This window comes from Peromyscus californicus, unplaced genomic scaffold, assembly GCF_007827085.1.
Source record: "Peromyscus californicus insignis strain IS unplaced genomic scaffold, ASM782708v3 Scaffold_10__1_contigs__length_136768540, whole genome shotgun sequence".
In the NCBI taxonomy this organism is placed as follows: Eukaryota; Metazoa; Chordata; class Mammalia; order Rodentia; family Cricetidae; genus Peromyscus; species Peromyscus californicus.
Window position 1 is genome coordinate 85,814,775 of NW_026294391.1, and position 15,931 is coordinate 85,830,705.

Sequence of the window (15,931 nt, forward strand, 5' to 3'; positions counted from 1 at the left end):
TGTTTCTACACTATTCTTCTGGTTTTTTTTTTTAATATATTGGAAATTTGCCATAGGAGAAAATCAAAGTTAATGTAAAACCAAATGTTACTGCCTGGCGGTGGTGGCACACGCCTTTAATTCCAGCTCTAGGGAGGCATAGGCCAGTTGATCTCTGTGAATTCGAGACTAGCCTGGTCTACAGAGTGAGATCCAGGACAGCCAGGGCTGTTACACAGAGAAACCCTGTCTCAAAAATAAAACAAAAACCAAATAACTAAATAAACTTTAGAAAAGGAATAAGACACACAAAGTATTAAGAAAAATTAGGGGGTTGGGGATTTAGCTCGGTGGTAGAGTGCTTGCCTAGCAAGCACAAGGCCCTGGGTTCGGTCCTCAGCTCCAAAAAAAAAAAAAAAAAAAAAAATTAGGTCTTGGAAAAAACAAATAAAAAAGAAAGGAAAAATTAGAAAAAAAATCCACCATTGTTTCATTTTCACATTATCCCCTGCATTTCTATATGGTGGCAGAAAGAACTACAATTTGAAGTGGAGTAGATGGAGCAGATATTGTATGTGTTTTTGACATCTTGCTCATCATAAATACTTCTAAGCCAATTTTATTTTCTTTATTGATTCTTTACTATTGTTCTTGACTCCATTTAAATTATTTTTCCTTCACTTTTCATGTGTGTGGCGTGCTTCCGTGTATGCACATTAATACACACGGGGGGTGTGCTCGTGTGCCGGTGCAAACCATCTTCCGTTGCTCTTCTACATTATTCATTCGGTTGGATGTCTCAGTCAAAGCCAGAGCTCCCATATAGTCTAGCTAGCAGGCTTGCTCTCGGGATCCCTCTCTGCCTCCTGAAGTTGGAATTACAGGCTTCCCACAAGACATTTGCACGTGTTCTGTGTTTACACGAGTTCTGGGGATCCTCACGCTTAAATAATATGTACTTTAACCACTGAACTATCTCACCAGCCCTTAACTCCATTTGAATTCTGAGACAAGAAATCCAGGTTTTGGAACAGAGAGGGCACCCAGGAGGGGCATCCTGAAAACAGAGGAGAGGGGGAAATCAATCCCCCAGAACACTGGCAATGGCTAACAGCCCACTGAGAACACACTGCCCCTCTCCTTCAGACAAGCACATGCTCAGGGCTCAGAGTGACAGGGCCCAGCCTGGAGATGTCACAGTGACCCCAGGTGAGGCAGGGGCCTGGACTTGGCCCGGCGGGACACTCGGGGCCGGAGGAGGGGCCGGGCCGGGGGCGGGGCTCTGTCTGTGACGCAGGCTCACGTGACTAGCCCACCACGCAGGCTCACACCCCTCGGGGGGCTCCGGACCTGCCCTGGCTCACTCCCTCCGGGCGCCATCCCCGGCCCAGGCACCTGTTCGTGGTGGCGCAGAGCGCGCGGCGGCCCGGGCAGCGCGGAGAGCAGGGGCGGAGCAGGTGAGGGGGGCGGCGGCCCGGGTCCGCGGGGCCCGTGGTCGGGGGGCGGCGGCTCCCGGCCCCGCGGTCGCCGCGCAGGCCGAGGCAGCAGGTGGCCGTCCCGGGGTGCGCAGCGGCGGCCGGCCGGCCGGGGGCGGGCCCAGGCGGAGACCCTCGGGGAGTGGGAGCCTGCGCCCCGCGACAGCTCCCCGCAGCCCCCAGCTCCCCTGCATCCCGGCTGCCCAGGGGTGGTCGGCGGGGCGGGGGCGGCCGTGGGGGCGGGAAGAGCCGGGCCGGGGCCGGGGGCGCCCAAGGCAGCGCCGCAGGTCCTCCCCCTCCCTCCTCCCTCCCCTCCGTCTCACCATCCCATCCACCCACCAGCCTCCTGCCCGCTTGTTCGCAGGTCCCAGGAGTCGGGCTCCTCAGCGCACCTGGCGGTGAGCATCGCCGGAGGAGGAGAAGGCGAGGAGAGGCCCAGGTGGGTGCTGGCGCGGGGCTGGAGGCCGGACAGGGGAAAAGGGAACATGTGCAAAGCCGAGGCCGACATCCCAGGGCCCAACTTTTCTCTCTACTTTTATCCTCTTCTCCCATTCTCGGCTTCTGTTTTTGTACGTGTAGGGGCCTTGGAAATGGGTTCATAGGGGAAATGATAGACTTTGGGGTGGGCGGGGTTCAGGCCCAGACTGTGCCTCTGTTCTACGTGTTGATCAGTCTACGAAGAAAAAAGTCCTATCTCTTGTTTCCTAGGAATAATGGCGTCCAGAGAGCAACAAGTCGTAAAAGATCTCGCAGTGCAGAATGAAGAAAAAGAAAACAAAAAAGGGAAGATCTCCAAGCAAAGTGAAGAAGAATCCCACCAGCTGGAAGAAGTTGAAAACAAGAAGCCTGGGGAAAATGTCAGAAGGGGACGAGTCAGGCGACTTGTGCCTAATTTTCGATGGGCCATACCAAACAGACACGTTGATCCCAATGAAGGGGGAGAGGATGTTGGGAAGTTTGTAGGGCAAGTGATGGAAGTCAAGAGAAAGACTAGGGAGCAACAGATGAGGCCTTACGGGCGTTTCCAGACACCAGAACCTGACAATCACTATGACTTTTGCCTCATACCTTAAAAATTGAAGGTTTTCTCTGAGCTCATAAAGTGGCTACTCTTTTACAAGCTTGTATTTAGTGAAGTACTTTTTCTGTAAACTTTTGGTGTTTCCACTTAACACTTTCTACTTAAAGATTGTTTTACTGTTGCATTTAATTCTAAACATTCCTATCAGCATGGCAATTCAATCCATTTTAGAAGGAAATCTTTTTTCATGATTTGAAATTAGTAAAGCAATTTAAAAGGCAGTATATGGTCAGTCATTTTCTTTTACTCCTGCCCTTACATTTCCTTCATAGTGTCTTAAGTCTCCCAACTACTTGGACTCAAATCTATTGTCACTGATAATTCTTTTTTTCATGTTTCCAATTAATCAACAAGGAACAGCCATACCTTTGATTCATGATCTAATATTCCAATAATGTACATCTAGTGTTTTTCAAAGAGTGTGAGCCTAGTATCTTTATGAAAACTCCTTGGGAAGGTGTTTTTATATAAGACCTCTGGCCCTTCTCCACATTCATAATGTAGACTTCCAAAACCTTCATTTTAACAAGATCCCTTGGTAATTTTGAGGTATTCCAAAGTGCTATTGGTGTGTGTATATACATAAGTATGTATATATCATAGATTAAGCACAGACAAAAGCAGGATGAATATCTAATTTTAGTAAGAACTATTAAAAAGTAAAAGGCCTTACATTAATTACAATAATAGTAGGGGTTATGACAAACTGGAGGGTAGTTACTGTGGGAGCCCAACTATGGCTGAGGGAAATGTCCATCTTGAATGACCTATAGTTCTTCACCCTTATCAGTACTTTTAACATCTTAGGTCTCACTTTTTATCCTTACTACATCCCATACAATCTGATACTTCCTCTTTATACACGAGAGCCCTGGAGTTGAGAGACGCTAACTCCTGGGCTACCCTCATGCTGTATATCCTACTGGGTGGATTTAACCTGGGACATTTTGTGTGGCACCCTCTCTTTGAGATGCAGAATATTTAATTTGTAATTGACACAAGCTGAGGAAATCAAAGAATCAAAAATGAAGCTACATTTCTCTTTATATCTCCAACAGACACTTTAATAGAACACTGGGCCATAAAATATATTACAATAATAATGAAAAAGGTTATCGATTTGGAAAGGAGGGGTATGGGTGCAAGGGTTAGAAGACAGGAAGGAGGGAGTTAACATAAGATTTTAAAGTTTTTAATAAAATCTTAAAAGACTCTTCAGTATTATTCAAAGTAAGAATTACCGCCCATTGTGACTCATGAAAAAAAGTTTATGCATCATCAAAAGCAGTTAGAATCTAGGTATGTGAGGTTTTATCTAGTGGTCAAACTCTCCTGCCTGATATGTGCAAAGCCCTGGGGTTAACTTCAAACATCACAAAATGAAGTCCGGCTCCCATTAGTGTAAATAATTGTTTGCACAAACAGTTTTATCTGCAGAAAAACACTTCTTACAATGTGTTTCTTTTTAAATTAAAAAAAAAGTTTTCTTTATGTGTGTGAGCTTTTTGCCTGTGTATATGTATGTGCACTGGGTATGTACTTGTGCTTGTGAAAGTTAAAAAAAGGTATTGGATGGAGTTTAGATGGTTCCGAGCCACATGTGGGTGCTGGAAATTGAACCCAGGTCTTCTGCAAAAGCTGTAAGTGCTCTTAACTACTGACCCATTTCCCCAGCCCCTTCAAATGTATTTCTAAGGGCTGGCAATACAGCTCAGGGGTATAGCATTTTCTAGCATGCATGAGTCCTTGACATCACTCCCCAGCACTTCAAAGAATTCTAACTAGGGTACAGAAAAGCTTATTTTTATTAGTGTATATTTATTTTACAAATAATGGGTTTCATACCTGTACATCACACATGCTTATCTCTCATCCCTTCCCACTTCATGCTATTCGTTTCTCGCTCCCCCATAACCTTCTACTTTCTTTTTTGCTCCTATTTCATTATGAGAGAGAGAGAGAGAGAGAGAGAGAGAGAGAGAGAGAGAGAGAGAGAGAGAGAGGAGAAAAAGAGACACAGAGAAAAACAGAACCTAGGGTCTTATGCATGCTGCACAAATGCTTTACTGAGGAGCTAGATCTCCAGGCCTCATTCTATTTTTAATTTTGAGACAGGTTATCACTAAGCTGCTCATGGGGGCATTGAATTCACTCTGTAGCCCAAATAAGGCTCGAACGTAGGCTCCTCCTATGGAAGTACCGGGTGTTAAAGGACTGTGCCGCCAAGCCCAGCAACTTTTTTTAGCTCTTTATATGTTCTAGCCATTAATGTCCTGTTAGATGATTAGCTGGTAAATACTTCCTCCGTGCTTTTCCCTGGACTCTGTTGTTTCTTTACAGCACAGAAACTAATTTAAAGCAGTCCCATTTGTATTACTTCTGGGCTTTTGATGTCCTCTTCAGAAAACCTTTGCCTGGGATCTTCAAGTGGTTTCTCTGTGCTTCAGGTCTTCCAGGGATGTTATCAGTTCAAACTTTGATTTCACAGATAAAGAAACTGGACAGGAAAATGATTTACCTACAGCCTTACAGCCGGTTTGTGGAAGAGCTGTGTCCACAGCCTTCATCATACCAATTCCCGGTTAAGGGGGCTTGTCTTCTCACTCCAGTGGCTACACAGAGCATTGTTCGAAAAAATTTTTACAGCATATACTGATTGCCAATAGGTGTGAATGAATGATCATGCACACTTGTATACAATCATTGTTGCTCGTACAATTCAGTCATCGAAGTTGCTACTTTCTGAATCAAAACATGCTTAAGGCCAACTCCCTGCCTATATCATTTTAGAGCTGTAATCTGCCTAGAGGAAGGAGATGATAGTCTGGTCAGAAAAGACACAGTCCTAAACTATGGGCAATTAGCAAAGGTTTGCAGATGGATGTTCATGAATATCCCTTTAGTACTTTTGAAAACTAGTACTTGAACCTGTCTCAGCAATCAGCAAGCCTTTATCACCCCCACCCACTTAACCTGTTCTTTTTTTAAAGCTAAGAATGTGGGAGGACTCAACATGATTCCATCCAGGGAAGGAAAACAGAAGCCCCTTCATCGGGGTTGTGGAAAGGGTAAGGGATGAGTTCAGAGATTCTGGAAGGAAAAAAAAAATCAATGTTTGGATTCAAAATATGCTTTGTTCAATACTTCAAAGATCCTTGTCTCTTTAATGGAATAAGGACATAATGTTCTCGAAGCAGTAAAGGTCAGGGAATAGGTCCACTGTGCTCTTGGCTTTGAACTAGATGAAAGCCCCCTCTTGGGCTGGAGGAGTAGAGTGCTTAGTTTAACACTTGGAAGACCCTTTAGTCACCTCACAATACTACACACACACACACACACACACACACACACACACACATACACACACACACACACACACACACACACACACACAAATAATAACCCATCTCCTGCTACTTTGGTGTTAAAAAACAAAAAATATCTAAAAGCAAAGTTCAAGGTCCATGATGTCATTGTTTAAACTTAAAGGAAGCTTCATTTCTAAGGGTTTCTGTGAAGGTGGAGGACAAGGATTTTCTGGGGGAAAAAAGTTAAGAAAAGTCAGATTAGAATGCTACTGAAAGAAAGCTGGATTATCCCAGTGAGTAGTTCAATTAATTTATACATCTTATTTGAGGGTCAGAATTCTTTGATATTGGTTGGTGATATAGTCTGTCTTTTTAAAGTGACAAATAGATATCAGCAACTGTCTCTAATAACAATCTTTGAAAAGAACACAAATATTTTATGAAACCAATAAAAATGCAACAAAATATCATCAAACTCATCCCTATCAGTCTTTTATGTGTTCATTTTATAGATTTGGGTTTCCTAAGGAAATGTGCATGCTTTTATATTGTGGATCAAGACTTGATAAAAGCCCAATAATTAATGAGAGGAAGTGTGAGGAAATTTTCCAAAAGAGGAGAGACAAGCCTACATAACAAAGCAGTTGTATTAGTATGTGTCTTGTTGCCATAACAAAATGCCTGATAAAACCAGCAGAAAGAAGGAAGGTAGGAACAAAGGATTTACTTGGGCTCATACTTCAAGGCTATGAATCCATCATGGTAGGCAGTCACGGTGGCAGAACCTCCAGGCAGTTAATGATATTCTGTCTGCCATCAGGAAGAAACAGGGAGTGACAAATGCTGATACTCGGCTTACTTTCAACTATCTGATGTTTGGCATTCTGGGTGGTTCTCAAAATAAATGTGGATGAGAGTGTGGGGATAGGGTAACCATCATACTCTGCTGGTGAGAATGTATAATCATGCGGTTGCTGTAGAAAACAGTTTGAATGCCCTCCCAAAAATTATACACATAGTAGCGTTTGCTGAGCAGTGGTGGCGCATGCCTTTAATCCCAGCACTCGGGAGGCAGAGGCAGGCGGATCTCTGTGAGTTAGAGGCCAGCCTGGTCTCCAAATCGAGTTCCAGGAAAGGCACAAAGCTACACAGAGAAACCCTGTCTTGAAAAACAAAACAAAACAAAAAAATATACACAGAACTACCCTATAAATTTAAGATACCAAGAGAATAAAAAACACGTGTTCAAAGTTTCTACACTAGTGTTCATCATATTATTTCTTATAATAGCCAAAAAAGTGCTAATTACCCAAACACCATTTAACTGAAAAACTAGTAAATAAAACATGTCATAGCCGTACAATCTATTACTCAGCAAGAAGACAAATAGAGTAATAATAAACATTCTAGCATGGATAAACTTTGTCAATATTATGTTAAGGGAGAAAGCCAGACAAAAAAGGCTGCACAATTGCATCTAGAATTCTGTGTATCTAGAATGCCTAGTACAGATAGGACTGTTATGATAGAAAAATGGGAGTGGTAAATAGCGGCTGAGTGGAACAGGTATGAAGAGTAACTACTAATGAGTATGAAGTTTCCTCTTGGGGTAATAAAAATATTCTGAAACCAGGAAGTTGAGTGGTATAATTTTGTAAATATTCTAAAACTAACAAGTATGCACCTTCAGGGGGTGATCTTTATTGTACATGAATTATCTTCTTATAACTATAATTAAAAATAACATACCAAAGGGGCAGCATTTGATAGCCAGAAGAACAATTTAGTATAAATAAAACAGTTCTTCGGCCTGGTGGTGGTGGCACATACCTTTAATCCCAGCACTCAGGAGGCAGAGGCAGGCAGATCTCTGTGAGTTTGAGGCCAGCCTGGTCTACAGAGCAAGTTCCAAGACAGCCAGGGCTACACAGAGAAACCCTGTCTTGAAAACAAAAACAAAACAAACAAACAAACAAACAAAAATACCAGTTTATGGGGCTGGAGAGATGGCTCAGAGGTTAAGAGCACTGAGTGCTCTTCCAGAGGTCCTGAGTTCAATTCCCAGCAACCACATGGTGGCTCACAAACATCTGTAATGAGATCTGGTGCCCTCTTCTGGCCTGCTGTCGTATATGCTGTATACATAATAAAAAATAAAATAAAATCTTTAAAAAAATACCAGTTTGCTTCTCTCACAATGATTAAAAAATGAATAAGAAGTAGAATGTGTAACACAGGCCCATTTGTGTATAAAAAGTCTTTTGGGGCCTGTGAAATGGCTCAGCAGGTAAAGACACTGGCCACCAAACTTGAAGATCTGAGTTCTATCTCTGTTATCCGTGTAGCGGAAGGAGAGAATGGACTACCACAAGTTGTCCTCTGATCTCCACACCATACCAAGGCATGCACACCCATCTCCCCAACACGCAAAATAAATTAATTAAATTAAACATGTGTAAAGCCTTTTTTTGTTTTGTTGTTTTGGCTTTTTGAGACAGGGTTTCTCTGTGTAACAGCCCTAGCTGTCCTGGAACTCTCTCTGTAGCCCAGGCTGGCCTCGAACTCAGAGATCCACTTGCCTCTGCCTGCCGAGTGCTGGGATTAAAGGTGTGTGCCACCATGCCCAGCTGTAAAGCCTTTCATATATAAACAAGAGATGGCTCAGTGGGTAAGAGGGCTTGCTGTGAAAGCAAAACCTGAATTTCAATCCCCAGCACCCACATAAAAAGCCAGGCAGGGCTGCACACGACTATAACCCTGCATTGGGTGGTGGAGACAGAAATCTTGGGAGATCACTGACTCCTCAGCTTAGCCTCCAGGCCAAGCTTCTACTTCAGTGAAAGATCTTGTCTCACAGGAATACGGCAGAGAGTGGTGAAAACATTCAATGTCTTCCTGTCCTCCTCTCGCCTCTATAGATACTCATCTGGGTGAGCCCACACCAGCACATTTACATGTACACACTTACATACACACATCCAAACCCAGATCCTACACACTACCACATATACACAAACACAGAAGCCTTTGCGGGGAGGTTGAGACAGGGTTTCTCAGTGTAGCTTTGCGCCTTTCCTGGAACTCACTCTGTAGCCCAGGCTGGCCTCGAACTCACAGAGATCCGCCTGCCTCTGCCTCCCATGTGCTGGGATTAAAGGTGTGTGCCACCATCGCCCAGCTCACAAAAGTCTTTTGATATATGATAAAATTTATTTTTCAAATCAAAAAGAAAAACTGAGCTATTCAACAGATTGTCTCTTGTCCTACATTATGCTAATTTGAGGATCAGTCAACTAACGAATCTCCTAGAACCAGTCAACTAATGCATCAGTCAACTAATGAATCTCCTAGAACCAGACATTAATTTCCAACATCCCATTGTATTAAGAGATGTTGATAAATGGATCCCAACTTACGCATGGCAGAGCATGATATTTTGCATGATAAAGCAAAAATTGTACAACCCAGTCTTATCTATGAGTTAAGAATATAAGCTAGATTCCCAGGTATGTTTTTAGGTGTATGCTCTTGGGTAATTTTCTGAGACTCAGGTTTTGCATTTATCATTTGGAGCCCATAACATTTAGCTGTGGTTATCAGTGTGAGGAAAACATTCATAGTACTTGATATTTTGTGTTATAGTAAGGTCCTTCATCAAAGGAATTTGAACATAATATTGAAACTTATTCAGGTTTTAAAATTAAGAGAGAATCTATACTAACAGCTAGTGACTCATATCTTGCCTTTGTTTTTCATAACCAAGAGTTTTCAATAACCTAAACCAAATAAGAAATCAGTGGTCAACCTATCCATTTCTTTACTAGTAATAAGTACATGTCAAAGTAGGCTAACTTCCCTAAAACTTTTTGCAATCTTAGACATTTAACAGAATAAAATTATAATTATGACTCAGATATGATTTTGTTCAATGCAGATAAAAAGAGGTGGGATATGCTCCACACAATCATTTGATAACCAAAGGGGCAAGAAGACCCATCATTTTTAACATCCAACTATCAAGATTTTGTTTGGTGTTTATATGTAACTAGAATCTAGAGGAAGAAAGAGGGCTTCTGAGAGATCATGATGAAGTTTTGTGTGGGAGATATGGAACTGGTACCCAATTTTGCTCAGAGTTCAAAAGCCAGAAATCAGTCACCTAACTGTAATGCAGCCTAGGAAAAGCAACTCGTGAGCATGAATCCAGGAAAAAAATCTAACAGAATTTAGTTAACATGAGACCTGTTTCTGCCAGAAAATCATAGCACCAGTCAGCAAATAACAGAGTTCTCCCATTTAGAACTATTCTGTCTACTAAGACATTGGTGACATAAATTAAAGTAACTAGATCTTCCTTCCAAACTTCTCATTTTCTCCTACCCGAGTTTCTGGTGTCACCACTGAATGCAAGAGGTCATGTCAAGTTCAAGAGTCACTTACAGCATTCTTAACCTAAGGATAATAGCCATCCCAATATTTTTCAAATTATGCTTTCATGGTCATTGGCCATCTTATTGTTAAGAATAACAAGGTAACATCTTGGGGTGGTGAGTAAGCAGTGAACAGCACTGGCTGCTCTTCCAGAAGACCTGGATTTGATTCCCAGAACACACATGGCAGCTCACAAAAATCTGTGACTCCAGTTCCAGGAGCTTCTCTGGCATCTTCTCGCATCCTTGGGCACCACCACCCACACACGTATTTTTTAAATATATTGTCTTCTGGTCCTATTTCCAGACATATTTAGGAAATAGGCAAATACATAATACACCATAGGCATATTCTGACATTCCCTTTGCCATGTTTCTAGAGTCCTGCATTTATATACAATTACTTGTGCATCAACTTTATTTATATGAGATAAATTAGGAGACAAACAGCTGAATACATCAGTGGAGTCTTCTTGCACTGGAAAAAAATTAAACTCATCATCCTTATCGTATGCATGGATATTTATACATTTGGCTGTGCTTATTAACTTAAAATTATTAAGTGTCTGTTATACGCCTTGTGCTGTCTTATGTGTTAGAAATTACAATACTGAGAAAAATACAATGAAGTCTTGGTCTTTTTGGAACTCACATTCTTCTTGGAGAAATCAGAGGAGTCTAAAGAAGAAATACCTGAAAGAGGCAAGGGACAAATCAGTCAGATACCTGAGGGGAGAGTTTTCTTGGCAGAGGGAATAACAAAGGAAATGTCTCTGACTTGAAAAAAGGCTTGACAAAGTTGCCTAAAATTACATTCCTTCCTGCTTTTATCTAAAGCCCCGGAATCCATTTTCACAGATAGGTTGACATTGTTGCCAGTGTAGCAAATGTGTAGCAAATGTGTAGCAAATAACAATCTTTCATTTCTACTGCCTATTCAAACACACTCCTTGGAAATTGTTCTTTTCCTGTCTTTTGGCCAAAATCTAGGCTATTTCTCATGACTTTTTTATATGCTTTTGTAAAGTGAAAACTATGCCAATTCTAGTCATGAAAGTTTCCATTCAGTGACGGTAGATAATAAATGAGAAGATATTAGAATCTTACGTCATAAATATGATTCTGTTTATCTAAAATGGGGACTTTCTAGTCTGCAAATTGATATAAGATTGGCATTCTCTTATGTAGCACTTTCAGATATTCTGATATGACATGTTCTCTTGAAATGGGCAGTTACAAGTCAGATATGTGATTTAATAATAATCCTAGTACTTTGGTATACAGAGACAGGCACCAAAACTACATAGAGAAACCCTGTCTCAAAAAACAAACAAACAAACAAATACAGAAAGAATATAACATAGCCGGATATGATGTGACACTTGCAGTCTTAGTACTTGAGAGACTGAAATACAATCACTGAGAATGTGAGGCCAGCCTGGGCCACACAGGGAGTCTGAGGCCTGCCTGGACAATATAATGAAATCTTGCCTCAAAACAACAACAAAATCCTGGCTCAAAAAATGTGTGAGTGTATGGGAGCGTATATATGCCAGAATTTATCACTTTTGATTCTTAGCCTTTAAGCTTCTAGTAATGTATCTTGAGGTCATTTTTATAAAGGTGCCCTTGCTCTTACATAAGATGACCACAACCTGGATCTATGCTAGCACTAAAATAGCTCTATCTCCTCTTAGCCTTTGTTGTGTGTTGAAAAGAATGCATACATCCTTTGGGGAAAAAAAGACTCCCAAATGTAGAGTCCATGCTCCTTCCAACCATTCTTCATTCAGATGGCAAAGTAGCTGGCTAGCCAATCTCTTGATTTCTCTGCAATTATTTATATAATTAAATAAATATGATGGTATCAGGTTCTAGGAACCTTGAATGATCTTGAAACTTTTTTTTTTTTTTTTTTTGGTTTTTCAAGACAGGGTTTCTCTGTGTAGCTTTGCGCCTTTCCTGGAACTCACTTGGTAGCCCAGGCTGGCCTCGAACTCACAGATATCCACCTGCCTCTGCCTCCCGAGTGCTGGGATTAGCACGCCGCCGCCGCCGCCGCCACCACCACCACCCAGCGATCTCGAAACTTTTGTCCAAAGTTTGAAGTAAAGAGTTTCTGCTCCTACTTCAAGAAAGGATACACATGACCAGTATCTCTCACTAGAGATCTCCTTCTGAACTTCAAACATCTTGGTCTTGCAAACGTTTTTGTAGGTTGGAAGTGGGTTGTTGTCTACAGATGACAGAATCAGCGTCAATTCCAATTATTTGCAAGATCTTCCACCACTTTATCCCCTTTACAAATGACAGCAACTGTCTTGGAATCTGGATTAAAAAATAATACCAAAGTAGGTAAAGTTTTCTCTTCCAGCATAGCATTATAAATACTAAAAGGCTTGCAATTCATCTCATATGTAAGGCACTCTTGTTTGTTTGTTTGTTTGTTTGTTTTTCAAGAAAGGGTTTCTCTTTGAAGCCCTGGCTGTCCTGGAACTTACTCTGGCCTCAAATTCAGAGATCCACCTGCCTCTGCCTTCCGGGTGCTGGGATTAAAGGCATGCGACACCATCACCCAGCTGCAATTTGGTTTTCAAATTTTATCCTACTTATAAATTTAGGGGGAAATGAGTTTGTCTTGGGGAAAGGGAGAGGGAATGAGCACAAATAGTCTCCCTTGCACAGTATCATTAGGCCCATTTTTTATGACCTTCAAAAACATCAGAGGGTCCACCACCCATCAATGGAGAGAAGAGATAATGCAGAGGGGATGGTGGGGCCCAGTAAGGGTTAGAAGTAGGGAGAATTATGAGCCAGAGTTCCTCTGCCCTATTCCTTTACGTGGCTTTCTCTTTCTCCTAGTTCCATGTACTGCTCACTCCAGCCCTCTATGTCCTTGCTGCCCTGATGACACACTGTATGGAAGCTGTTATCTTTCATTCCTGTCATTGATGCACAGCATATATAGTCTTCAATCCTTTTTGCATCCTTTAGCAAAGGAGCTATTTCTTTGCCTATATCTATGCTTGAGGGTGCCCAGCTCTCTTTCAAAAGTTGGTTGCTAAGGTAGGTGGCTGTTCTTACTGTGTTTTAGTGGCTTCTCTAGAGTTGTTATTATGTCTTCAGAAATCTTATAAGCTTGGGAGGAGCTATTTGATGTCTGGTGAATATACCTTTTGTTTTCCTGTGAAGTTAGCAACACAGATTTTACTGACTTCTTTGCTGCTTGCCCCGCTTTTATGTATTAAGAAGCAGCCTTAGTTAGCATCATTTAGTGGAGTTATTTCACAGAGAATATCCTCAGTTGGCTATGAAGGTGGTGTGATTGCTTTTTATTGTCAACAGCTATTTTCTGAACAATTTGATAGCAATAAGCTAAATATGCCTTTGAGTTTTATTTAAACCTAGCATTATTTATAATTTTAGTTGAAAAATACTGTCACATGGATCTTATGTAAAGCATAATTGCCTGTTTGCTTTGTTCCATTGCTTTCCTTTCATTCCTAGCTTTCCTTCTTCTTCCTGAACAATTCAGATACAACACCATCAGATGAGGAAGGTCAAGGGGTTTTTTGTTTTTTGTTTTGTTTTGGTTTTTGGTTTTTTTTTCAAGACAAGGTTTCTCTGTCTTGCCCTGGCTGTCCTAGAACTCACTTTGTAGACCAGGCTGGCTTTGAACTCACAGAGGTCCACTTGCCTCTGCCTCCCAAGTGCTGGGATTAAAGGCGTGTACCACAACTGCCCAGCAAAGGTCAAGTCTTTATCATGCCTGATAAAGTTTAGGAAGGCATCAATATTGGGAGAGTGGTTTATTGTAAGGTGTCAGAACCCAACATTTCTAAGGAAAGCCTCCTAAGCAAGAAACAGTCAAGTGAGGAAAATGAATCCTCGCTGGGTGTCTACATGGAGATCGTGTGTGGGAAAATAAAGCAAGATTTCAGATTCTGAGAAGTTTAAGAATCAGGCACATAGCAACTGGATATGGCAGTACACACGTGTAATCACAATGCTCTAAAGCCTTGGGTAGGAGAATTGAGGGTGCTGTGCCAAATGGGGCTACACAGTGAGGCCCTATCTCAAAACAAACAAACAAAGCAAGGCAAACAAAAGCTTGTGCATGTAAAAGGCCATTGCAAATGTGAGAAGGGCGTATGTTTAGCAGCCATGTGAAGAAGAGGTGAGTCTAGAGCAAATATCTCAGCCATCACAGGTTGCCAAGGTGGATTGTAGATTAGGGACTGAGAGATGGTGGAGGGGCTTCTAAACAGACGAGGAACCACAGCAAGTGAGAGGTTACTTACGTATAGGGAGGTTGATCAAGTAAAGAACTATATAATGATAATGGGAACCAAGGTTCTCATTGTCATACAAGGGAGTTACAAATACAGAAAAGGAAAAAGTAAATTTCTCGATGGTGTTAGATTGCAGTGAGTTATCAATACAAAGTCGTGGCTTTCAATGTATACAGTAGTGGAAATATAGGTATATATGTGTAAATATATGCATGTGAATAACTATGTCTTTCTCTGTGTGAAAGGCTAAGTATAATTTATTTAAAATGCTTAAGACCAGAAATGTTTTGGATTTTTTAATTCTTTGGATTTGGTAATAATTATGTATACTCAGAGATATTGTGTGGGTAGTACCCAAGCCTAAACATCAAGTCTCACTTGTTTCACATATAGTTCCTATATATAACTTGAAGGTTATTAAATATATTGCTTCCAAAATATTTCTACACGAAACAGAACTTTTGTACATTGAATTATCAGACTTGTGATATATTGGTACTGGAAAGGTTTTAGATTTGGAAGCATTCTGCAACTTATATTGGCATATAAATGCTGCCTAATTCTTTCCACTGAGAGAGCTACAACACCCCAGCAACAAAAAAAGAAAAGCTTCTACTGTTCATATTTTGCCCTCTAAACATCATTATTCAATAAAAAGAATAGGGACTCTGGGTAAATGTTTATTGTGTGGGTGGGATGAACTGTAGCATAACCTGTTGAACTAAGACAGGAAAATATGAGGTTTTTTAATAAAGTAAATGAATGCATACACATCATTTAAATTGCTTCAAAATAACTTCCCATAAAATAATTAGTTTCAAGGGGAAAAAGGTTCTAGAAGTTGCCGCCTTAAACAAGTAACAAAAAAGGATATGGTAAATAATAACACAAATTGTGACCCACCTGAAAGGATAGAAAGAGAACACTGTAACATCACTAATATGATGGCCATACCAAAGATGCAGAATCTGAATCCATCCAAGAGGAACTATCAGGCACATTTAAATGACACTACTGAAAATAGACGTCATCTCAAAGTTGTGTGGGAAGGGATGGGAGAGTGGAGAGGAGGTAATGGGAGGAGTAGGGGGAGGTAAGTGAATACTTTCCAAAGACACTGTATGAAATTCTCAAAAAAGTAATACAATATTACAAACAAGACATCATAGAAAATAAATGACTCTAAGTCCATGAAAGCAAAAGAAATAAGAACAAGTTCTATAATAACAAGAAGATGTGACCAGTAAATTCAACAGGTCATTCTCAACTGGACCTTTGTTTTATAAAAGGACCTCATTAGAATAACTGGTAGAACTTTATTGGGGTCTGGTCTGAGTTTAAATGGAGGTAATGTAGCAGTATTAAT

General features: G+C 41.1%; 2 protein-coding genes across 3 annotated transcripts; one reads left to right on the forward strand and one right to left on the reverse strand.

Annotated features, from left to right (window-relative positions):
* The first annotated feature begins 1,068 nt into the window (after nt 1-1,068).
* Nucleotides 1,069-2,756, forward strand: Bex4 (brain expressed X-linked 4). 2 transcript variants are annotated; one of them, XM_052746285.1, is made up of 3 exons: nt 1,069-1,188; nt 1,819-1,893; nt 2,163-2,756. In XM_052746285.1, exon 3 carries the CDS (start codon nt 2,168-2,170, stop codon nt 2,525-2,527), a length of 360 nt encoding a protein of 119 aa, XP_052602245.1. In that variant the 5' UTR covers nt 1,069-1,188; nt 1,819-1,893; nt 2,163-2,167; the 3' UTR covers nt 2,528-2,756. The 2 variants fall into 2 exon arrangements, with proteins under 2 accessions (XP_052602245.1, XP_052602237.1); XM_052746277.1 differs by lacking the exon at nt 1,069-1,188 and adding an exon at nt 1,282-1,436.
* On the reverse strand, nt 1,305-2,006 carry LOC128117169 (basic proline-rich protein-like). The gene has a single exon (XM_052749127.1). It carries the CDS (start codon nt 2,004-2,006, stop codon nt 1,305-1,307), a length of 702 nt encoding a protein of 233 aa, XP_052605087.1.
* Nucleotides 2,757-15,931: the final 13,175 nt, after the last annotated feature.